General features: G+C 45.9%; 1 protein-coding gene across 3 annotated transcripts in view; it reads left to right on the forward strand.

The window, feature by feature from the left end:
• The window catches only part of EEIG1 (estrogen-induced osteoclastogenesis regulator 1), a 126,633-nt gene extending 101,372 nt beyond the window's left edge, over positions 1-25,261 (forward strand). For all 3 annotated transcript variants that reach the window (XM_068248389.1, XM_068248388.1, XM_068248390.1), the window contains 4 exons: positions 2,705-2,894; positions 6,662-6,783; positions 9,251-9,320; positions 17,521-25,261. In XM_068248389.1, coding sequence (XP_068104490.1) covers positions 2,705-2,894; positions 6,662-6,783; positions 9,251-9,320; positions 17,521-17,566 — 428 coding nt within the window. In that variant the 3' untranslated portion in view covers positions 17,567-25,261. The remainder of the gene's footprint in view (positions 1-2,704; positions 2,895-6,661; positions 6,784-9,250; positions 9,321-17,520) is intronic.
• The last annotated feature ends 208 nt before the right edge of the window (positions 25,262-25,469 follow it).

Raw genomic sequence — 25,469 nt, forward strand, 5'->3', positions numbered from 1 at the left:
AAGCGCTTGAGAGCTGCAGCCACTAAGGGGCGCTGAACAGGCCATCCTAGGTAGTCTAGTCTTGCCCTCTGATTCCTTCTCAATAGTTAATGGGCTGAAGCCAGAATTCAAACCCTGGTCTCCTGTGTCAAAGGTGGTGTCTTTAAAGTGTAAATCTCGCTTCAGAGCTCATATTCAGCAGGAGCATGTTTGCCCCTGCTAAAACGCCGCTATCCCGCCGCTAAACGGGGGTCCCTTCACCCCCAAATCCCCCCTTGCAAAATCCATGACCAACTTGGTCGTGGATTTTGCTCCTCCTGGAGGCAGAGCTAACGGCCGCAGCCCTGCCTCCAGTCTCGTCTATCAGCGGCGCATCGCCGCCTCTCCCCCGCCCCTCTCAGTAAAGGAAGACTGAGAGGGGCGGGGGAGAGGCGGAGATACGCGTCTAAGAGACGCGCATGAGGCAGGGCTGCGGCGGTTAGCCCTGCCTCAAACAGGAAGTAATCCCCCGCTGCACAGAGGGGTTTTGGGGGGTCAGGGACCCCCATTTAGCCGCGGGATAGCAGCGTTTTAGCAGGGGCAAACATGCCCCTGCTATCTGAGGTCTGAAGCGAGATTTATTCTCGCTTCAGACTCTCTTTAAGGAAAAATATATACTTGCCTTAGAAGAGCGAAGCCTCTAGATACTGCAGTGGCTTCCCACATCCTAGCCCTCACCATTGCCCCATGTGGACCCTGATAGAAATCTGACAAGAGCTTTTCTGATTTCACTCCTCTTGATGCACAAGCGCGGCTGTACGGTTCCTGCGCTAGTATGGCCGCGCCTGCACAGTAAGCCAGAGCCGCTGGTGCATGAGCATCTCCATGCTGCTTCACAGGAGCAGCCTTGCTTACACTAATGCAGGACGGCCACACTTGTGCATGAAGAGGAGCACCGTTGCAATCTTCAGGAGGGTGGCAGCAGCAGGAAGCCTCAGGAGGATCCAGAGGCTTCCCTCTTCCTAGGCAAGTATCTCTCTCATGTTCTCTTCAACCAAGGGTCTAATAAGGCACTGTAAGGCACGTGCCTTCAGGCATCTGTTGATGGAAAGGCGGCTCGCTCCTCTCGCCAAGTGCCTCCCTCCTGCCTTACCTATGCAGAGTCCCAAGCGGAGTATAAATGAAAGGTTACTCACCTGGGTCTCTGAATTCCACTGACCAGAACTCCAGTTGGGGGCACCTCTAGCTACCTAATACTTGGGGGCACCTCTAGCTACTTAATACTTGTTGTATCAGCCGACTGATCAGTTGATCAGTCCACACATCCTTTGTGATTGACTACTGCAATTGATTGGTCTATTTCCAAGCTCATACATTTTTTTATCAACTCAACTTTGCACGCTATGAAACCGGCGGTGAGTGCAACATCTGCTACCGCCGGGCAGACTGATTCCTGCCCCTACCTCACTGCGCGCTGCACATCATTGTCAAATGCCACCAGCCAGTTTGTATTTTTGCAGCGGTTCCCTGTTTGTCCAGTGTCTGCAGCAGATACAGGGCTCACAGATTTTACAGTCACTAGAAGATCAGGGGAGATTAGTTTGTACTTTTGATTTTTGCTGCCAGATTCTGTCACAGCTGCACTAAAACCTCCCCCCTCTCAATGGCCTTTTATTCCGCATGTAAAAATCCAGCTCCATTAATCTTCCTCGAAAAGAGGTTAGCTTTATGTAAACAAGCCGAGAGGCTCCTTCACAAATATCTCTGTAAAAGTTTCCATATTGCCACATGCTTTACATATTTGGAATTGCATTTACATTTTCACTGAAACTAAGCGCAGCCTGTTGCTTCATCTGTACTATTAGGATTGAGGAGGCTATAATGTTAATGCAGTTTGAGAACCAGGATTTTTTCTGAAGGGCAGGTTCCACATAGGGGAGGTTTATAATAGTGTGCCTTTGGAGTGAGCCTCACTATTTGCCTACTTGGGTGCTGCTCCTCTGGCTCCTGGCACATATGAGATGCGCCATCTTCTCCACAGACTGGTCACATCTGCCGAATTTTCTAGTTCCCGGCAGTGTCTTGTATGCGCTGCAATGCATGCTGGGAGATGTAGTCTGTTAATGCATTGCAGAGCTCGCGACACCTCTGGGAACGACAAAATTCTGCAGATGTGGCCAGACCGTGGAGAAGATGGCTCATCCCTTACTGGCTGGGAGCCAGAGGAGCAGCACCCAGTATGCAAGTAGTGCGCATGAGGCAATTTGTAGTGTAGTTGCGTAAAAGATTCCGGCTGATACAGTTTGCTTGTTTACTCCTTGATAAGCCAATGCTAGGGGGTTTAGCTGGATTATCCACAAGGCACCTTAGACAGGTTCCTGGGGCCTGAAGAGAGACCAGGGACCTGGTTGACACTACTACCCACCAAATATATAAATCAAATTGGCCATCAGGGACTGGCCAAAGTTGCTGTCATGCCTAGGGCTCCATGTCTCTGGTTTAGTATGGTCTCGTTCTTCCCCTGCATAGCACTGTAAGCTGATAGACAAGCCTGAGGGTGACTGGGTCATGTCTGCGCATTCACCCACTGTCTATTTTCCATGTCTGGCCTTCGTTTTATTGCTTGTCCCTGTGCTTGTAAAAGTTAAAAGGAGTTTGTTAAACTAACAAAAAAGTGACTTCAAAGACTTCTTTACTGAACACTGCAGTCTCCTCACAGCCTAACCAGCATTTGTCACCGGCACAGGTCACAGCTCAGAGCACTCCCGCTGTTCCAGTATGTCGGACCTGACTCACAGACGCAACACGTCCACCAGCAGCAGCGCCTCCGGGGGCATCAGCATCACAGCCGACGTACCTGAGGGAGAAAAGGAAACCAAACCAGAGAAGCCCCCGCGGCCAATCAGACCACCCCTCCTCCTCGACAGACAGTCCAGGTATTCCCTACATGACAGATGCTAATTGATGGCGCTAAGCCTTTGGATCTTGGCAGAAGGCAGCGTTTGCGGTTTCCCCATGTTAGGAAAGTCCTATTTCTTTGCAGATGGTCATATTCAATGCCAGCAGAAACAAATAAACTTCTGTCTTTCAAATGTCAAGTTAGTGATGGAGACCGTGAGCGTCTCTGCAGTCTCTGCATGGAATATGTGATGTGAGTCAGCTGGGTTGAGTCAGGCTGCAGAGCTGGCTGCGCTGTCTGTGGATTCCATAGCCAGCTTCTGTGACACACACACAACTCGTGATCCCCTCGCTTGGCTCCTGCCGTGGATTTTTATTGTTAATCAAGAGATTCCTTTTTCCTAACGGTTTCTTTTGCCCCCTGTTGCAAGGCCTCAATGTTCCATCTGGCTCATCCATAGAACGGAACAAAGTTATCATCAGAGCTGATTAGCTTCCTTGTTTTTGTCCATCTGAGTTTCTGACCTCCTCTAACGGTTTGAATTTGGATTTAAAAGCCAGTTAATGAAAGCAGCCGAGCATATTACAACGTCACAGATGTGACAATGAGTAGAGAGGAGCTAAACGCACGCTATGCTTTCTTATAGAAAGCACTGTGTTGATTGTGAACTAGAGGGTAATATTGGAAACAGTTTGGGTGCTGCCATAGGCACCCATAGAAATTTCAGCTGAATATGGATATATGGGTGCTGGAGTTGCCTGATAAGTAGCAATAGCAAGCACATTTTGCAGGGATGGGGGCAGTTAAGGTTAGGCATTAGGAAGGGGGGTTTTAAAGTTAGGTGGGGGAGGGGTAAGGTTAGACATGGGAGGGGAAGGGTTCTGTGTGAGAATGGGGTTAGCTTTAGCTGTAGTAAAATATTGAGAATGTTTATCAATACCGTATTTTAAGAACGAATATTACCACTGAAAATCGTAAAATATTGTTAAATGTTACCGATATTCTACTATCGGCTCTTGCTTAGCTTAATTTCCTATGTTAAATTTTTCAGACAACCGTATACTCAGCATCCTTACTGTACCAGTTTGGTCTTGGATTTCTTCCATCCTGAATAAAAGGCCCTGTAGTCTGTATTTTGTGTATTGCACATTCTTGTAAAAGTAAATTCAAATGACCTGACTGGCTGGGCCCTGTAGCACCTTTTCCTGTTGAGAAGTAATGTTGTGTTCTTGAACAGAAAGCACTCTAGAATACTCCTGTCCCATGAATCAGGGCAGGCCCGTTTCTAGGGCCGTGCGAGCGCCCTGGGCGCAGAAGGAGTTGTGGGCGCTGTAATGGAGGGGGGAGTCAGCCGCGGGGAGGGCAGCCTGACCTCTCCTGCCCTCCATGCTACCCCCTCCGAGTCTGACTGCAGGGAAGGGAAGCGCCGTGTAGGGAGGGCAACTCACCTCCCTGGTTCCAACCGCCGCTGGTCTCCTCTTCTCTTTATAGCCGCTGATACGCACACTGCTTCCTGTTTAGCCGGAAGCAGCGTGTGTATCAGCGGCTGTGAGGAGGAGACCGGCGGCGATTGGAACCAGGGAGGTGAGTTGCCCTCCCTACACAGCGCTTCCCTGCAGTCAGACTCGGAGGGGGGAGCACGGAGGGCGGCCCGCAGAGAGGAAGGGAGGGGGGGGCACCTACCTAATCGAACCACACTGGGGGGCACCTACCTAATCTAACCTATACTGGGGGGCACCTACCTAATCTAACCTATACTGGGGGGCAGCTACCTATTCTAACCTATACTGGGGGGCACCTACCTAATCTAACCTATACTGGGGGGCACCTACCTAATCTAACCTATACTAGAGGGCCCCTACCTATCTAACCTGTATTGGGGGCACCTACCTACCTAGCCTATACTGGTGGCAACTATACTGGCTACCTATTTTGGAGGCACCTACCTAACTAACCTATACTGGGGGCAACTATACCGGCCACCTATACTGGAGGCACCTACCTGGCTAAACTATACTGGGGGCAACTATACTGGGGCACCTATGCCTGGCTACCTATACTATGCCTAGCTACCTATACTGGGGGGACCTATAGCTGGCTACCTATACTGAGTGCAACTAGACCTGGCTTACCTACACTGCGGGCATGTATACCTGGCTCCGCGGGGGGGGGGGGGGGCGCAATTTTATCCCTCGCCCTGGGTGCATTTTAGCCTAGAAACTGCCCTGAATAAGGGTGTAGGCACACACTAGACTATCTCTGTCAGCACAGATCACATGACCTCTTCTACCTCCTCCCTCTGCTGGTCTGTGATTTTGAGCCCAGCACTGCAGCTACAACAGAGTTCTCTTAAAGTGAATGGGAAGTGAGAGGAACAAGGAGGCTGCCATCTTCATTCCCATATAAACAATGCCATTTGTCTGGATGCCATGCTGAGTTTTTTGGATTTAGTTGTTTTTGGGCCACACAACTGCAACAAACAATGCCGCCAGTGGACTCAGACCAAAGTCAAAGTATCTGATCTGCATCCTTATTTGGGGCCAGTGACTTAAAGTATAAGAGGCAGAACATCAGCACAGAAGTCAAGTAACTGGCATTGTTTATAAGGGAATGAAGATGGCAGCGTTCATATTCCTCTCACTTCAGGTTAACTCAGGTCTTTTCTTAAAGGGACACTTAGGGCTATTTAAAAAAAGGAGTTTTACTCACCTGGGGCTTCCACCAGCCCCCTGCAGCTTGTCTGGTGCCCACGCAGTCTCGCTCGGATCCTCCTGGCCCCGCCGTCAGCTACTTCTGTTTTTGGCGACAGGCGCCGACAGGCCTGGGAACGCGAGTGTTTCTTCACGTTCCTGGCCGCAATAGCAGTATAGAGGGCGCAATTGAGGCCAGGAACGCGAAGAATCACTTGTGTTCCCAGGCCTGTCGCCAAAAACGGAAGTAGCTACCAGTGGGGCCAGGAGGATCCGAGCGAGACTGCGTGGGCACCGGACAGCTGCAAGGGGCTGGTGGAAGCCCCAGGTGAGTAAAACTCCTTTTTTTTTAAATAGCCTTAAGTGTCCCTTTAAACTCTACCATTTTTAGAAGCATTTTAAGCATATCTTAAGGTTTTATTTCAGTAATTTCATTACAGGCGCATATGGAGAGTGATTCAAGATTCAAGCACTTTGTCATTGCGTGACACAACAAAATTACTTTTTATGACCGCCTCATATAAGGAACCTTGTGACAGAAGCAATAGGGTGGAGCAATGACCACAGCTGTATGTAAATTAAATGCAAAATGATTGGGAGAGAAATTATCTGCAGACCAATCATAAATGACCAATAAACAATTGCTACATCGGTCACTGAAAAACTAACTGTGGTGGTATATATATCATTCAGTACTGCAAATGTAGCAAAGTGTGAGGCCACTCACTGGGCTTAATTCACTAAACCGAGATAACTCAAATATCACACCTTATCAAAGTTAACACACCTTATCAGAGTAGCATAGTGAGCGCTACAAACTTACGCCTGCTAATTGGCAATGGCACTCGTCCTGCCCTGAGCCCCTGCGGTTCGTAGCGCTCACTATGCTACTCTGATAAGGCGTGTAAACTTTGATAAGGTGTGATATCTTTGATAAGGTGTGATATGAGTTTTCACTGTTTAGTGAACCAAGCCCCATGTATGCAGGAAGTTGCACGGAACAAAGGATCAGTTGGAAAGCCATCATAAATGTGTTTGTTTTTCGGGGGGCATTTCAGAGCATGTGGGGTGGCATACAGCAGTCTTCTATATGTCCTGCTTGCTTTCCCTGCAGGAGAAAGAAGGACTCTGTGGAAAGTCATCCCACGTGGGTGGATGATACCAGAATTGATGCAGACGACATTGTGGAGAAGATCATGCAAAGCCAGGACTTCACAGATGTCACTAACAATGAAGGTGAGGGAGAGGAATGCGTATGTGGGATGTACAAGCGTGCACAAGTATGTGAACTCCAGGAATGCAGCGTACAATGCCGCCTCCCACCTCACACCACTACTTCCACCCTTCACACACAGCTGTGCCCCTCACTGGCAACACCTGCTCCATTCTGTGCAACGCACAGAGGCTCCGCCTTCTATGGAAATACTGCAAGCATAACATCCTAGTGTTGTATAAAACATTTCTGCCTATTCCAGCTTTGTCTTTGAAGTGAACCCGGGGTGAGAGTTATATGGATGCTGCCATATTTATTTCCTTTTAAGTAATATCAGTTGCCTGTCTGCCCTGCTGATCCTCTGCCTCTAATACTTTTAGCCATAGCCCCTGAACAAGCATGCAGCAGATCAGGTGTTTCTGACAGATCTGACAAGATTAGCTGCATGCTTGTTTCTGGTGTATTTCAGACACTACTGCTGCTAAATATATTATCAGTACAGCCAGGCAACTGGTATTTTTTAAAAGGAAACAAATATGGCAGCCTCCATATCACTATCACCTTGGGTTCACTTTAAAGTGATAGTGAACATAGATCAAATAATCCTTGAGTTAATTCCTGCAGTCTTATAAATGAATACAGTTTATATGTTATGTTTGGCATTGCTGTAGCTTTGCTTACAGACACCCATATATAGTTACCAGTATATGTTGGGTGAATGGTTTTTGAATTGCAAGAGGGATCAGTTAAAAAAAGGCTTCTCCTCAACTCGTCCTAGGAACACCCCCTTGTTCATTATTTAGCTCAAATGCTCCGCCCTCAAAATTCCCAGCCTTACTCTCTGCTGGCTGCATGGAATGATTTGCCTCTGCTGTGCCACAGCCACTACAAGTTTGCCTAAATGCTAGAAGAGCAAAATATTTTCACTATAAACTTTGTGTTTTGCTGCAGTGAAGACTGCAAGTTTTGATGCTCGTGTTCAATCTCATTTCAGCTAAAGTAAAAATCCAAGGATGCCACTGGAATGGGCAGCTGGCACAATAAGGTGCTCGCTCCGATGGTCATTTGTCTGCATCAGCTCCCTGCAGTGGTGCTGTAGGTTGGTGAGGCTGGCATTAAAAGATGCATGCCAGTCATCTCCTGATAGTACTGCCTTTTTCCTGTGGCCACCTTGTATTTTAACGTGACCATGTAGCGGATCCATGGATATCAGTCCACTGTTTAATAAACAGACTTTTTAATAAATGCATGGATAATCTTTCCTACCCTGAAAATAGTGTATGATTTTCTTCCTTTCCAGACATAACAAAGAACCCTGCAGGTCACATAAACCTGCTTACTGACGTTAAAATTTCCACTTCCTGATGACTCATGCTGTCTCCTCTCCACCTAGACAGCATGATTCATCAGAGCAGATGAGAGATCCTGTTGGCTTTAAAGGATACCAGAGTCCAAACACAGATGAGAAATGGGGGGAGCAGGCATGTATGGTGAGCTGTCCTGAATCTCAAAAAATGTCTGCTTCCTGCCACCTCCTGTAGCTGCAATTGCCCCGTGGCTTTGTCTGCTGGACGGCTGGGTCAGGAGCATTGCGGCTTTCTGGGAGTGCTGCACGCAACCTCTGCTGACACACGTACATCAATACGGAACCCCTGGCCGGGAGCGATCTGCAGTGTTTCATTATTGAGACCGGGGGGGGGGGGGGGGGGTGGCTGTGGGGAGCGGTGAGCATCAGGACAGCTCACCATCCATATCCCCCCCCCCCCCCCTTTCCTTTTTCTCAGCTGTGTTTGGGCTCTGGTATGCTTTAACAAGCACTGTTCTCACTGACCACTTCAATAGTCAGTACTGCAGTTTGCAGGTGGCTGGATAAGTCAGGTAGAAAGCTTTATCTCTGCTGTTATTTAACACTTCTGATTCATATGCATGGATCTATTACATCTATTACAGGGTCAGGGTTGCTTTAAATGTAACTTGTCATAATGGAACTATGGGGGTTGCCATTAATGATGTCATTTAGGAAATGTTAGTTCTATGGATCTCATGCCTATTCTGTGAGATCACTGTAACAATACAAAAGCGTAGAGCAGGTTCTTTGACTTAATTGCCTGAAAGCTTTTTCAGTGACACCCCACGTAGAAAAGTGTGGAGGTTCTGCGTAAAACCCAAGTCATTAGATCTTTCTTAACAGAAGGCAGTAAAGGCATCCTATGTGCTGCCATCATGACTAGTGCATGTTCCAGGTACACCGAGTGTCAGAGCGGGTATTATAAAAGCAGGCATGTCACAGATAATGTGCTTGCCTGTGGAGTGACGTTCTGCAATAGCGTTTTTGATACGTAAACCTCTTTACATTCCTCGGGCTGCATAGAGACACTTTCCAGCAGGGCTCACGTACAAGTGCATATTTCCCATTATGTGCGATTAGTTGTGATTGTGCTCTATAGACGTCACTGCAGCTCACACTGTCTTCTGCCTCTCTATATTCAGACAGTCACCTGAGGCTCTTCGTCAGCAGAGACGGTTCAACCACTCTCAGCGGAATCCAGCTGGCTAATAGGTAAGCAGAACACTCCTCCTGTGCTGTATACTGTATCTGAGACACTGTACCTCCTCCTGTCCTGTATACTGTATCTGACAGACTGTACCTCCTCTCCTCCTGTCCTGTATACTGTATCTGACAGACTGTATCTCCTCTCCTCCTGTGCTGTATACTGTATCTGACATACTGTACCTCCGCTCCTCCTGTCCTGTATACTGTATCTGACAGACTGTATCTCCTCTCCTCCTAGGCTGTATAGTGTATCTGAGACACTGTACCTCATCTCCTCCTGTCCTGTATACTGTATCTGACAGACTGTACCTCCTCTCCTGTGCTGTACTCTGTATCTGAGAGACTGTACCTCCTCTCCTCCTGTCCTGTATACTGTATCTGACAGACAGTACCTCCTCTCCTGTGCTGTATACTGTATCTGAGACACTGTACCTCCTCTCCTCCTGTCCTGTATACTGTATCTGACAGACTGTACCTCCTCTCCTGTGCTGTACTCTGTATCTGAGAGACTGTACCTCCTCTCCTCCTGTCCTGTATACTGTATCTGACAGACAGTACCTCCTCTCCTGTGCTGTATACTGTATCTGAGACACTGTACCTCCTCTCCTCCTGTCCTGTATACTGTATCTGACAGACTGTACCTCCTCTCCTCCTAGGCTGTATACTGTTTCTGAGACACTGTACCTCCTCTCCTCCTGTCCTGTATACTGTATCTGACAGACTGTACCTCCTCTCCTCCTAGGCTGTATACTGTATCTGAGACACTGTACCTCCTCTCCTCCTGTCCTGTATACTGTATCTGACAGACTGTACCTCCTCTCCTGTGCTGTACTCTGTATCTGAGAGACTGTACCTCCTCTCCTCCTGTCCTGTATACTGTATCTGACAGACAGTACCTCCTCTCCTGTGCTGTATACTGTATCTGAGACACTGTACCTCCTCTCCTCCTGTCCTGTATACTGTATCTGACAGACTGTACCTCCTCTCCTCCTAGGCTGTATACTGTTTCTGAGACACTGTACCTCCTCTCCTCCTGTCCTGTATACTGTATCTGACAGACTGTACCTCCTCTCCTCCTAGGCTGTATACTGTATCTGAGACACTGTACCTCCTCTCCTCCTGTCCTGTATACTGTATCTGACAGACTGTACCTCCTCTCCTGTGCTGTACTCTGTATCTGAGAGACTGTACCTCCTCTCCTCCTGTCCTGTATACTGTATCTGACAGACAGTACCTCCTCTCCTGTGCTGTATACTGTATCTGAGACACTGTACCTCCTCTCCTCCTGTCCTGTATACTGTATCTGACAGACTGTATCTCCTCTCCTCTCCTCCTAGGCTGTATACTGTATCTAAGACACTGTATCTCCTCCTGTCCTGTATACTGTATCTGACAGACTGTACCTCCTCTCCTCCTAGGATGTATACTGTTTCTGAGACACTGTACCTCCTGTCCTGTATACTGTATCTGACAGACAGTACCTCCTCTCCTGTGCTGTACTCTGTATCTGAGAGACTGTACCTCCTCTCCTCCTGTCCTGTATACTGTATCTGACAGACAGTACCTCCTCTCCTGTGCTGTATACTGTATCTGAGACACTGTACCTCCTCTCCTCCTGTCCTGCATACTGTATCTGACAGACTGTATCTCCTCTCCTCCTAGGCTGTATACTGTATCTGAGACACTGTACCTCCTCTCCTCCTAGGCTGTATACTGTTTCTGAGAGACTGTACCTCATCTCCTCCTGTCCTGATTACTGTATCTGACAGACTGTACCTCCTCTCCTGTGCTGTACACTGTATCTGCGAGACTGTACCTCCTCTCCTCCTATGCTGTATACTGTATCTAAGACACTGTACCTCCTCTCCTCCTGTATTATATACTGTATTTGAGAGACTGTACTTACTCTTTTCCTGTGCTGTATACTCTATCTGAGAGACAGTACCTCCTGTGCTGTATCTGAGAGACTGTACCTCCAGTGCTGTGTACTGTATATTTATGATGCTGTTAGTGCACTAACATGGCTACAAACATCTAACTTCATTAAACTTTATAAAAATAACATAAAAGCTCTTTGCAGATGCAGTTAAAGTTCTGAGTTTAATTATAGCTTCATATAATGGCTGCTCATAACAGAGTGGCTATAGGTGAAGAGTGATATAATCAAAGTTCAGTGTCAGTATTGATGGCACGGATGTTTCAGAACATGTGTTCCTTTTTGAAGCCTAAGCCACTATGATTAAACATAAACCCTTGAACAGTGTCATCCCTTATACACTTGTTTCCTAATCAGTGTTCTCCCCAGAATTTTTTTCCAGCCGGGTGGCATGAAAAAGTAGCCGGGTGGGTTGCAACCAGGGGAAAGCAGGGCCGGCAACTCTGCTTACAGCATAGGACATCCCTGTACCCCCTATCACGTCCTCTGCAACCCCTATCACGGCCCATGCATTCCTGCACCCCCTATCACATCACATTCATCCCTGCACCCCTATCACGTCCCATGCATTACTGCACTCCCTATCACCATGCGTCCCTTCGTCCCCATTACTCTCACCTAATACTTTACTGCAGCTCCACCTATCTCCCAATAGACAACTCAAACAATACTATTTCCTTATAACATAGGTTATTGCACTCTGACACATTTCATACAATACTGTACCACTATCACATTCCACATATCACTGCACTTCAGTATGCTCCCTTACATCACCCGCCACACTCCACATGATTGCACCGACCTACAGCTTATTAGTGATCACATCCCATCACCCTACATTACAGCACATACATTGCAGCATTACTACAACCATTCTATTTATAAATACACAACCATTCTATGATTATTACACCCTGCAGTATAGGGCACCCTCTGCCCTGATCCAGTATGCTTGCACTTTAACACCGCTTCCTCCCCTTAACCATACCTCCCAACTTTTTGAGATGAGGAAGAGGGACACTTAAGCCACGCCCCTGCCACAACCCCATCACAACCCTATTCATGCATACTATAAAGATTTCATAAGAAAAATACGTTGTTTTCTAATTCAAACCACCCTGGTCCTTTTTATCCTGGTTCATTTTCCTTCATGTTCCTCATGTTTCATAGTAACATTTTACCATTCGTGATATATCAATTTAAAGTATGGGAATAAAATTTACAGTCAAACACATTTTTAGTCGAGAGGTATATAGGCCTGAAAGAGGGACAAATGAGGAGGAAAGAGGGACAGGACTCCCAAAGAGGGACAGGTGGGAGCTATTTAACATTTCCCAATGTCACCCCCTCCCCCTGCTCACCCCTTTGGCAGCCGCGATTAGGATGACTTGAATGGCCTCCTTGATGTAGTAACGCTTGTCCACAGCACCCTGTCCTGCCGCTCTGCTGGAACACTGTGACCCACTTCCTCAGCCCGCTGGTGCCCGGCTTCTGATTGCAGTACGGCTTCACGCTGAGTGTCTTCACACAGCCATGATCGGCTGCGAGGAGAATACACGTGCTGCAGGCAGCCCAGGGGAGCCACTGGCCAGGCCACTGTACGGACGGGGGATGGGTGTACTAGAGGTGACCGGAGGATGTGCTCCCTAGTTCCGGCTGCGCTGCATCATATAGCGCATTGCTGCACATCGCTTCTCTCCCATATCCCTGCGGCAGCGATCTGACGATCGGACAGAAGAGAACTCTACAGGCGGGGAGCGCAGCCGGAACTAGGGAGCACATCCTCCGGTCCCCTCTAGTACACCCATCCCCCGTCCGTACAGTGGCCTGGCCAGTGGCTCCCCTGGGCTGCCTGCAGCACGTGTATTCTCCTCGCAGCCGATCATGGCTGTGAAGACACTCAGCGTGAAGCCGTACTGCAATCAGAAGCCGGGCACAAGCGGGCGGTAGAGGTGGGTCACAGTGTTCCAGCAGAGCGGCAGGACAGGGTGCTGTGGACAAGCGTTACTACATCAAGGAGGTTGCCGCTGATCTGAAGATATAACAGGCGCCAGAAGGGCAGCGCGGCCTGGAACTAGGGATTGCTATATTCAGAGGGAGACCCGCTCTATGCGGGGAGACGGCAGCGCACATGAGCGTGTGATGCGGGCGGGCCTTGGAGCACCCGGGCGGGGTTTCAAAACAGCCGGGCGGCCCGCCCACTTAATAGGTCCTGGGGAGAACACTGCTAATGCAGTTTTTAATGTATTCCAATCGTGGATAGCATGGAGCTGATGGGAATCCTTTTTCACCAGTCATACCTAACGGAGCTGTGAACTTGACAGGGACCGGTGTCCTCTGCAGTCAGACATGGAGTACTCGCCCCCTGAGACAGGTCCTGGCACATGTGGGAATCACATCATCAACTGCCACACTATTGATTTATACATATTATTATAATTTAGTATTTATATAGTGCTAGCATCTTCTGCAGCACTTAACAGAGTACATAGTCCTGTCACTGACAGTCCCTCACAGGAGCTCACTATCTAATCCATACTACAGTCCTATGTCCATCAAGGTCTAGGGCCAATATGAAGATTTTAGTGCTATGATTGGTTATTGTGACAAGCATAATAATTGATGAACTAATAAGAGGGTATTTCCCCATCAGGTCCATGCTATCCATGATTGGAATATCTAATATAAATACATATCTATACATCTAATATATATCTATTTATCTAATATAAATACATATCTAGTGTACCTATAACGGTACTAAGCTCAGTAGAGGGAAGCCTTCGGGTAATCCAGTGGCCTCCCCCGTTTTCATCCACCAGCCCATTCCAGCGCTGCGTTCCCCCGAAATGCTCGTCATCGGCTCATGCATGTGGTAGCAGGGCAGGTCCGTGCTGCTGGGCAGACACAATACGGCTGTGCGTCCGCAAGCTTCGGGGGGTCTCCGCACTGGATTGACCTAGTGGAGGGCCGGGGAAGCTTCCTGAGGTAACCTGCAAACCTCACAAGCTTGGTTTAAGACTGTACTGTTAGAGGTTAACAAGTGTTACATAAGCAGCTGCTAAATCATAGAGGCAAAGGTTTCAGAAAGGATAACAAGTTCTGAAATGTCACCACCATATAAACCATTATAAAATGAGCTTTGATTACATCACGCTAACCTTTAGAACATTTAAGAACTATAATTAAACTTTGAGCTTTAACTGCAAGTGAATGGTGCCAGCGTTTTATTTCTACCCAAGGTACATCTCTGTCCCTGGCGTGTGACCTATCCTATAATTTCTGTAAGAATATAAATAATGCCATGCTGTAAGTCAGGCAGAACAGTTCCTATAGTGAGGGCCACAATGCCTTCATTTCAGTAAGAAGCTAGCATAGCGGCCTATCAGAACTCTCCTCCTGGTCTATGCACTATATTGCCTGGATGGGAGGTCACAACATGTTATTAGTCTCTGCCGTCTGTAATTAAAGAAGTCCGTATAAAAGGCCAATGTTTAGGATAGAAGGCAGGGCCGGGGAGCTTGTTCCCTGTGTTGTTTTTTTACTCGGCACCGAAGGCCACAAAGTTCCCTTCAGTGTTTTGTCATCTTTGCAGCCTGCTTAGCAGGGAACATGATCCCCTGTGTAATCGGAGAAGGAAAGCAAATCGGCTTCTGACATATTGTGAAAGTTTTTATGTGAAGCGCTTTGACCTCTTGCGGCCGCAGTGCAAGTCCCGCCTCCTCCCTCCTGAGCTTTCCAGAGATCTGGATTCCATCACTATTGCCTTAGCTTGGAGCGGAGATCCCTTCTACGCAGGGTGGGAGTCTGGGCTTTGTCTTACAAGCCGTGGATCATAATGCTGACCATCCGCACTCTAACATCCTGACGTGTTATATACAGAGGATTAACACACAGACACAGCTATATAAGTGTATAACCAGGTTTTTCAACTTCTTGTATCATTCATTTAAACTACTTTTTACTTAAAGTGTCAGCAAACGCCTCAAGTTCTCGTTTCCATCTGCACGTTGCTGATTGCATTTTCAGCAACGCGCAGGAGGAAGAGGCAGCCAGCAAGCAGGGACAAGTGGCGATTGGGCACCAGTCCTGTCATCCCAGCACACAGCAAGGTTATCAGCTGTGTGCGGGGATGACAGGACAGGTGCCTGATCAGTACAGTAGCATATGTGCAGATCCAAAAATGGCACAGTACAAAGGAGCAGGAAATGTTCTGCTAAGAGACACTTCCTGATAGAAATATGACATCCCCTGAAAATAAGCCCTAGCACATCTTTTAGAGCAAAAATTAATATGAGACACTGTCTTATTTTCGGGGAAACATGGTACATTTGTAGAGCCACATCAACTCAACATGCAGGCAGCCTGTTTTGGACTTCCTGGTTCTCATCAGTGCATGGCAGGGATTGATGTGACTCTGTGTGATACACAGACAGGCGTGCTGTGTTGGACAGGATTAGGCTATTGCCTTCAGTCTGTACAGCAATCCTTGCACAGACATGTACACAGGGCTAGGCAGAGCGGAATGTACTGTGGCATGCTGAAGGGGAGGAAACCTGTCCAATATCTGTAGAAGTGCAGTGGAAAGGTCTATGGGAGTCTAATGGAGACAAATAAAATATAAAGAAAGTCACATGTCATTGCTCAGTGTATAAAAACCATTGTTTATTTTAACATGTCTAAAATCACAGAAGGACACACACATAAATATATATAAATAAAAGTAAAAAACCTGGATCATCAAAATCCAGAAGGGTTAATACAATTCATATTACTCAAGCATAGGAAGTTACCACCTAATCTAATTGGACATATTTCACTATCTGAATGACCAAGACCATCATAAGTGCCTCATACAATCATCAAAAGTTTAAATAGTAAAGGTAGGTACATTAAGGCCGAGCATATGGCTCGACGCGTTTCGTGAAGGACAAAAATTCACTTCCTCAGGAGTTCTTTGGCTCTTGACCAACGTATCATCATTTCCTGAAATGTAAAAATACAGCATTGTCAGTCCTGGTGACATTCAGTCCAGAGTAGATCCAGGGTTGCCATGCACCATGGTGATTGGGGGTGGGGGGTAGAAATATCTGTAGAAGGCTTTAAGCTACACACATGCTAGAGCGTAGTCCCCTCAAATGATCACTGTCATAGTTTCAGGTGACAATCTAGCATCTATACAGGTTCCCCTGGTGTCCTACAGTGATCTCTCAAACTGGATAGAGGTCCGTACACACGCCGGACTGCAGGCAACGACAGGTCTTCCCGCTGGGCGGGTTTTCAGCAGACAGTCCGGCGTGTGTACAGTCTGTCGGTGGACTGATACGGCTGTTTCTGAACGATCCACCGGGCGGATCGCTCAGAAACAGCCGTATCAGTCTGCAGACAGACTGTACGCACGCCGGACTGTCGCTGGAACGCCCACCCAGCGGGAGGTGACGACGGACCCGTCGTTGCCTGCCGTCCGGCGTGTGTACGGACCTTAATACTCATCTGACAGCTGTTGTAGTTACAGGTGCTAGTGAGCTGCAGTATGACGCCTCCTGCTCCTTCCTTCCTCCTTGGCACAGAACCTGCTAATCAGCACAGAGCCATGCAGCACATCTGTACAGTGATTGGTTGTAAACTGTCCCCCAAAGTGATCATGAAATATAAGTTTTGGTGACATTGATCCAGCATGCATGTGTAGCTTTATGCTAGGTACACATGATGCAATTTTCTGACAGCATTACTGTCAGATTGATTATTTCGAGCATGTCTAATTAAGTTTTCTGATCGATTTTCCATTCATTTCTATGGAAAATTGATCGGAAATCCGATTAGATATGTTGGAAATGATCAATTTGACAGTAAATCTGTCAGAAAATTGCATTGTGTGTACCTAGCATGCTGCTGTGAATTGTTCCTTAGCTTAAGTACACCCAAACGATTCATAACAAGTAATAAATGTTAAAGCTCTGTCCACTCTAGAGCCGGTCAGTTTGTCCAGTTGAAAAACATGACTAAATGATTGCCCAGATCAACATTATTGGTCTATTGAGCTAAACACTTTGTATTCACTTTAAACGGCTATTTTAGAAGTACAAATGGGAACAGGCAGCACTTTGGCCTCTGAGGCACACTGGCACTCCTAGGTTAGCCACATTTGAATTGCAGCCTATAAGCCTTTTAATGATGAATGTGTATGTGAAAATGCAGGCCTGTGTAAAGCGCACAAGCCCGTGCATGCTGATGGCATTACATAATGCTCTGTGCTTCTCCTTTCAGAGTCTCTGCCGGAGCGTTTGAACCCGTACTCATCGAGATTCGCTAAAGCCAAGAAAGGCTGCACATCCAGTCGGCTCTCCCAGGCTCTAAGCCAAACTCTGCATTCCAGGTTGGAAAGCTGGGATCTTCACAGGAGGGGTGGACCAGGCGCACAGCATGGGGCTGGAAGCCCTCATCAGACTCCCTCCAAGTCCCCCTTCTTCTGTTCCTGTTTCATCCTGGCACTTGTCCATTTGTCGTGTGCACATATCCAGCGTATTTGAGCTCCTCAGCCTGTGACAGTGTTTTCTTCTGCTTCTAATCAAAGAGGATGGGACAAGGCATCTGGCCAGCACAGACCAGGCTTTCAGCATTCCAGCTCCTTCTTGGAGCTCCCTGACTGCATGGAGCAGGAGAGAGCAGCAAAGACAAAAGCATCTTCTTACTGAGTGACAACTGCAGCCATCTTGTTTTCTTCCCCCTTTGCTTGTCTTTTAAAACCTCCGCAAGCTCAGCGGGCCATATTGGCACTGGTAAGATCTCATTAATCAGTCCCAGGTGCTACATCTGACACGTGAGGTTGCAGTTCAACAAAAAAAGATATGCAAAAATCTGATGTTGCTATGGCAATCAAATTTTGTAATGCAAGTTGACTCTCAAAACGAATCCAGGTTGTCCACTGAACACAAGACACCTGATGTGCAGCTTAGACAGCCAATCACAAAACAGTAATAGGAACATGTGATTCTCAGTTGTCACTGTATGATCTACATTTATTTCCAGAGATAGCTCACCGCTCCGGTTCAAGGGCCTTTTTCTGAATGTATGTATTAGCATTGTTTTGTATATGTTTAACATATAAAGTAGTTTTATTTTTTAAAGTTAAAAACCTGTAAAGCACTTGGTGCTGCAGCTGTTTGTTGCTGGCCTGCTCGTTGCAGACTTGCAGTTGCATCTCACTTCTTTCTCTTCCGTTTGTCTGATCGCAGCACCTTGTAGTATCATAAGTAGCAAGGGGGAAGAGGTGACTGCATGGCATAGGCCAGTGATGGCTAACTTTGGCACTCCAGCTGTGGTGGAACTACAAGTCCCATGAGGCACTGCAATACTCTGATAGCTCTAAACAGAACTCGGGGAGGCAGAGGCATGGTGGGATTTGTAGTTTTGTCACAGCTGGAGTGCCAAGGTTAGCCATCACTGGGCTGTGAGTCTGTAGGAGGCGTGGCTTCAGCTGTCAGCAGGATAGCAGATGAGACCAGCAAAAATCAACTGCTGTACCAGGTACTTCACATATTTTTATAGTATTTGTGGATCAAATTTTATTTGTATTAAGGTAAAATAAAAACATTGCTAATTATTGCATTAAAAAATGCAGGTTCCTGAACCGGAGCTTTTGTTTGCTAATGTGCACTCGTAGTCAGTTGCAGCCCAACTTGATCCAAAAACTAAACCATGCAAACTGTAGTAGCAATCAAGTTAAAAAGTATGTAAAATTTTTATAGAAGGAAAGTGGTGGGCAGAATAACCTATTCCATGGGCCAAATGTGCTTGCCACTGCAGTATATCTTGCTTCTTTTCCTATCTAAATTTAAGCGGTGGGTAATCAGTCAGATGCAGCCAAGTCGAGCAATAGATGCCAGACTACAATACCCAAAATTCATGCATTACTGTAAGGTACATTTGCAAGCAAGCAGTATTTGCTTTGTTCAGCTTATGGTTCAATTGGGCTTTAAGAGAGAGCTTGGTCTGCAACCTGACCGAATGATGTAGACAACCTGGTGAACTAATGACTATCTTGCCTTTGCCGGTCCACTTGTCTTTCCTTCTGACACGGTACCATTCCTGTAACCTGCAACTAAGTGACTTTGGGTTATTCTTTCTAGAAAGAAGTCAGTGCAGAACAGAGGCTAATCCTTACACAAAGTCATAGAAAACAGCTGGACTGTTATTGAATTGCCCCCTGGTTGGGGCCCCAGAATGCAGCAGGTCTGCAGACGCCCGCTGGAAGGGGGTCACGTGACGCAGCAGGCCTGTAACTCACCCTTAAGGACTCCGCTGGTAGGAGTCACAAAGCGCAGCTGAGCTGTGCAAATCCTTAAGGAACTACTTGAAGCACAGCTGGACTGTGACACTATGTTTTAGGGAACCACCTCTGGGGAGGCACAGCTGGATGGTGTATCCCACAAGCACGCCCTTCGAACGAGGGTCCGCTTTTTTCTGTACCGGAATCTTTCTTCAACGCATTCCACGAATAGCAAATCCCAAGAGGCAGTTGTCACCAGGGGCGATCTGTGCGGGCCACAGCTCCCGTCTCTCTCCGGAGCCAGTCCTGTCCGCTCCCAGCTCATCCGCGCTCACTGTCGCATGGCGAAGTCTGCACAATGATTTCAGAAAGCCAGCAGGCTGGCATTTCATTTCATTCCTCCGTCTAATCTAGATTGTCGATGTGAACTGTTCTTTTTGTCTTTCTGTGGAGTCATCTGGTGCTCAGGGTCCTGTTTATTTGTATTCATTATATTTCTCGTGTAGGGAGAGCTGCAGGGGCTCTTCTGATTTGGTTTAGGCCGTGCACACAACAGTTCCCACTATTCATGGTCATTACCAGCCATGTACAACAAGCCAGCTGTACACAGCTCACACTGCAGACACCGTAAGAAGAGTGGCTCCCTCTAGTGACCGACTCACTGAATGCCCATTTCAGCGCCAAGAAGTCAGTACCTTGCTATCTTCTTGTTCTGAAACTGGTGGTCTGTGAGTGTATTAGAAGGAAATTGCATTCCTTTACATATTTTACAGTGCAAGCTGTGTTCACTGACTGTTGTATATGCTTCACTCTTTAGCTGGCCTTAAATATAGCCAGGTGGATTAATGTTATATCTAAGGTGGGTGCACACGTCTGATTTTTCCAAACGAACGGTCGTTCAGACTGGTTGTTTGGACATCAAGTCAGACGTGTGTACAAACAATTGTTCAGCTGATCCGCCAAGCAGATCCATCAAACCCAGTCTTATCAGCTGAACAATAGTTTGTACACGCGTCTGACTTGATGTCTAAACGACCGGTCGTTTTGAAAAATCAGACGTGTGTACGCACCTTTAGGTCTGAAAGTCATCATTTATCTGTGGATGCTTCCAAGCAGTAGAGATGTCCTCAGACTCGTATCTATCAGCTGGGGATATATTTGCCTGCCCCCCTTCCATTAAATTGATGATCCAATCTTGACTTGTAAGATGATGCCATAATGTGTATATATCTGTATATCCAACTAGGTTACTCCCCATTGCCTTCCTGGTATCTGATAAGAGGTCGTAAAACTTCTGTGTGACTGTGAGAAACAATTTTGAAAGAAGGGGAGGAGCTCTGAGTGAGGAGATAAATTGAGTAAAGGCTTCGTTCACACTTAACAACACAGATCGCAATTGCGATTTTGCATTGTGGTGTTCCGTGATTTTTCAACGCTTGTGTTTAGCGATTCTCATTCTAGTGAATGATAATCGTGATGCGATCGATGGAAAAATACTACATGCAGCATGTTTGCAATAGTCGGAAATTGCTGCAGTGTGACTAATCCTATAGGCAAAAGGCGCCTATGAGGCTTTTAAGGCTGTATTCACAGTGGCGTTCCCTAGGACAGCAAGAATGAAATGGATTGGGTAAGCGGCGCCGTGCGTTATCCGCCCGTTGCATCATATACAGTGAAGCATGAAGTCATTGAAAAGTATGCTTCACTGTTAACATGCATGTTTTTGCACACCCACGGCACTTTGAATGTTGCTATAGGCAGTGCATTGCAGTGCGGCAAGCCACGTTACAAAGTGGCCATTATACCTTACCACAACGCACCAGTGTGAACATAGCCTCAGGGCCTGAGCTGAGTACACTTGTGTGTTGCTGATTTCTGCAGCACATGTCAGTGTGCTATATGCAAGGCCATAAAAAGCTACATCCCATGCAGTTTTTATGATACTTTTTTTTTTTTTTTAATGTAACGTACAAGTGTGCTCAGGCCCTAAGTCTTCACTCAATACACAAAAAAGGCAGAAGTGGAAGGCAGTAAACCCAAGTTATGCCCCTTACAACCAAACCAGAAAGTTGTATTCTAGGAAACCCTCAAATACAGTCACTACTACAGACCCACATCGATGTCATCATGCTACAATTCATTTCAGGTTCAGGTTTTTCGTAAACTTATTTCAGTGATTGGATCTTGCTTGATGCATCCAGCCAAGTCATTTGTTTTAGGATAGTGTGGAAAGGGGTTGGAATCATTTTTGGGAACTTTGTTGCTCTCTGTGTTTCTTATCTGTGGGAATTTCCTCTACTTCCTATCCTGACAGGAAGCAGTTTATACCTCCAATAGGGACACAGACAGTAGTTTGTTTTTGTATAGTGGGCAGATATTTCAGATGATGCCTTATTTCCTGTCCCAGTAGTATTGGGGTTCTTTTAAAGCCATTAAGGTATTAGGGACAGGAATCAGCAGGATACCACTGATGGAAGTTCCGCTTTTCCACACTATTCAAAACTAGCCAAAGTACAGTATTTGGTCTAGAACTGAAAAAAAATGAGGATCTCCTCAAAGGAAGTGACCTCTAGTAGCAGCATGAAACTTTGCCAGTTGTGGTTACTGGTGTAACAGCAGCTTGTGCGAAGTTCAGTCATTGTCTACAGCTTTGTGTCAGGGGCGGACAGAGTGACACCTACACTCCTCTTACGATCTATGTATGGCCAGCAGTAATGGACCACAAACAGCGGGAACTGTCATGTACACAGAGCCTTCTCCAGTCGATGTACGAGGTGTAAAGTGTGGCGTCACCTCAACAGTAATCACATTCTGTCTTTGGAACATACCCCATGACCAGCCACCTCTTCCACCACCTGCTTGATTGTGAATTTGTCATATTTCCTCAATAGAGATGGAACTCTAAGCGGGATGAGCGGCCAGATCCGCCGTATCACCGTTACCATTCCACCATAATGACCACTTTTGTTCGGGGCACTTTAATGATTGTTTGAGTTGGTGCAGGGAATTTAAATGTTGGTATTTTTGTTCCTCCTTTTGGAGCATCAAAGTTCTACAAAAATAACTTTACAAAGTAATTTGATGTTGAATCCAAAAAGCATGTAATGTTTCCTGTTAACAGTTAATTGCAGTACCTTTGCTGATTGAATCCTAAGCACTTGAGGGGTTAATTGACTAACCGCCATTTTGCCACACTAGTTTGTCCCATGCGTGTGACAAGAGAGTAATGCTCAGATTTCATTTTGGATTATAGACTGAAGAACAATTAGTTGGCGTTATAAATATCCTTGTTATCAGGGTGTGGTAATGTGAGATTATTACACTCTGTGAGGTAACAGAGAGACTCCACAATGGCTAATCCGTGGGTTAGGCAGTCTGTGGCTTTCCAGCTAGATCCTTATATAACTGAAGTGAATTTCCCAGCATGCTCTTGGAGGAGAGGAGGTTTGTTAAATGACCAATGGTTCCCAGCTGCAAAGTCACCTGGAAACTGTTGTCATTCATTCTGTTGTTGGTATACATACACCACGTTTTGTCTTCTTAAGCTTAGACTGACTGTAATCTTTAGTGGTGCACACTTTTGATGTCTAGAAACTCATCCTCCAGCAATGGTACCAGGACGATGTGTTCTGCAGCTCCAGTGGAGAGGAAATCTGGAGAGGTGGACAGATCATGAGGTACTGGGAGGCAAAGTCTACACAGGAACAGGGCTTCACTTGTTATGAGCAATCTCTTTGTAGACTCCGCCGGTTAAGACTGCTCTTTTTTCCCTCTAGCCACTAGAGGTCAGGAGACAGACTTGTTCTGAATAACAGAGTGTGACCTCTAGAGGGTGAAAGGAGCAATGCTCCTGTTTTACTTATACAAACCTAAAGTGTTTTAATGGTACAGTTATCTTATAAACTGTGTTATATAATTGGTGTCTATATACCACGTTGGCATGCTGGGAGAGCCACAGGCAGTTTCACCCATGTGCCATGCTAGCTGCCATCTTATTGGCTTTCCAAACTGGAGCTCTTGGTGACATCACTGAGGCACAAGAGAGATATGCCTCAGTGCTGTCAGCTGTTCCTAGCAAATCAGTAGGCAGTTATCGATTATCTGTTCACACCACCATTTGTGAAGGTGGTAGGTCCACATTATATTGTGGCCACATTAGTCTCAGGACTTTCTGACCAGATCACAGAATGCGAGGCTGAACTAAAATTTGCACAGTGTTGGATGTCAGACAGAGCCATAGATAGAGGTGTAGTGCAGGTACCTCATGGTTCTAGCTGTAATGATACTACTGCACACGAGTTCTCTTTATGCCTCCCTTTAATATAGTATTAATAATATACTTGTTGATGATAACTTATTTCTTTAGTGCACCACTCTACATACTTCTGTGATAACAGTCCTCCTATTGAAACTAGCCAAATAACAAAACGACTCTGTGCATCGCTACAGACAAAGTCACGCAGATTGATTGCATGTTATTGCTTAAAGGGTACCCGAAGTGACATGATGAGATAAACTTGTGTATGTACATTGTCAAGCATACAAATAACTATGCTGTGTTCCTTTTATTCTTTTTCTGCCTGAAAGAGTTCATCTTCAGGTATGCAAGTGACCAATTCTGCAAAGTCGGTGCCAAGTTGGACTAAAGTGTAACACTCACTGATAAGGAATTACAGCCATAAAACTTTTTCCTGGCAGAGAATAGCTACTGAGTGCAGGGGGCAAATTTAAAAAAAAAAGGTCAAATCGCTCATATATTTTGAATTAGAACTTTCTCAGACTGTGAGAAGGACTATATCATTGATTAGAGACAATACTTTTTTTTTAGCTGATATACAGAGACTGTGGTATCTTAAAAAAAAAAAAAAACATTTTTAGGAGTAGGAGGATAGAAACAATTGTTTATCTCATCATTTTATTTTTTACCTCGGGTTTCCTTTAAAAAAAAAAACACATGTAAAAGTAAAGCTCTCATTTTATTACACATAATGGACTCTGCACCAATTTGTGAAAGTAGACTTTGTCACCCCAACCAGTTGTTTGTGATCATTGTAGGTGACAGTCTGTTTATACCGGCATCCCTGTACCTGGGTGATGAAAAAAGCTTTGGCATGGGAACTACAACCAAGCTGAGTAGAAAGCTTTTGTTTCACAAATCTGAGCTTAATTTGTTACGTAAGAAAGACAGTGCACTTTAAAACAAATATGTATTTTTTACAGGGTGACTGAGCTGTATATATAAATCCTAATGACTTGTTTGAGCACTTCAACTACATTCCCTCGTCTGTCCCCCAAAACACAAAATCTGTGCAAATTTTGGCTCTGCTCCAACTGTGGCCGGTCTTTTGCTAAAGCGTAGGTAAAATAACCACTATTTTTGTGCTCTTTCTAAATTGAGTAATGAGAAGAGTTCCCAAGATGATTTGTTTTGTACGTATAAAGTTTATGCAGAGAATATATAGAACACATAAAGCTATTTTTGCAAGAGGAACAGTCCAAAGCTGCACATAATTTAGAATCTATTGGCAATGTGAAGAGTGTATAGTTTTCAGAAAGCTAAATAAAAGGATTCCGCTTCTATATTTTTGTTCTCTGGAGTTTGATAAGCTTGAGACATTTCATTGTTACTACATCTCGCCTGTTCAGTTGTTACCTTGTAATAGCTCTTCTGAATCCAGCTGTGATCAGAGGTCTTCGGGAGAGATTGGGGCAAAATAAAGATTTCTTTGGTTAATGCAATTCTTGTCTGTCTCCTCTGTTTATTAATGGTGTACTATAGTATTCTATCGATGAAGACGTGTATTCACAGCCCTGGGACTTCAAGTAGTTTTTCCAGGCCGTGATTATACCCTACCTGGTGCAGTAAGTAGTTAATCAATCCCCCATAGCTCCTCCACCATTAAATGAAAATTAATCGTAGTGCCAAGTCATGATTGATAAACTACAA

Source organism: Hyperolius riggenbachi, chromosome 8 (genome assembly GCF_040937935.1).
Source record: "Hyperolius riggenbachi isolate aHypRig1 chromosome 8, aHypRig1.pri, whole genome shotgun sequence".
NCBI classification, from domain to species: Eukaryota; Metazoa; Chordata; class Amphibia; order Anura; family Hyperoliidae; genus Hyperolius; species Hyperolius riggenbachi.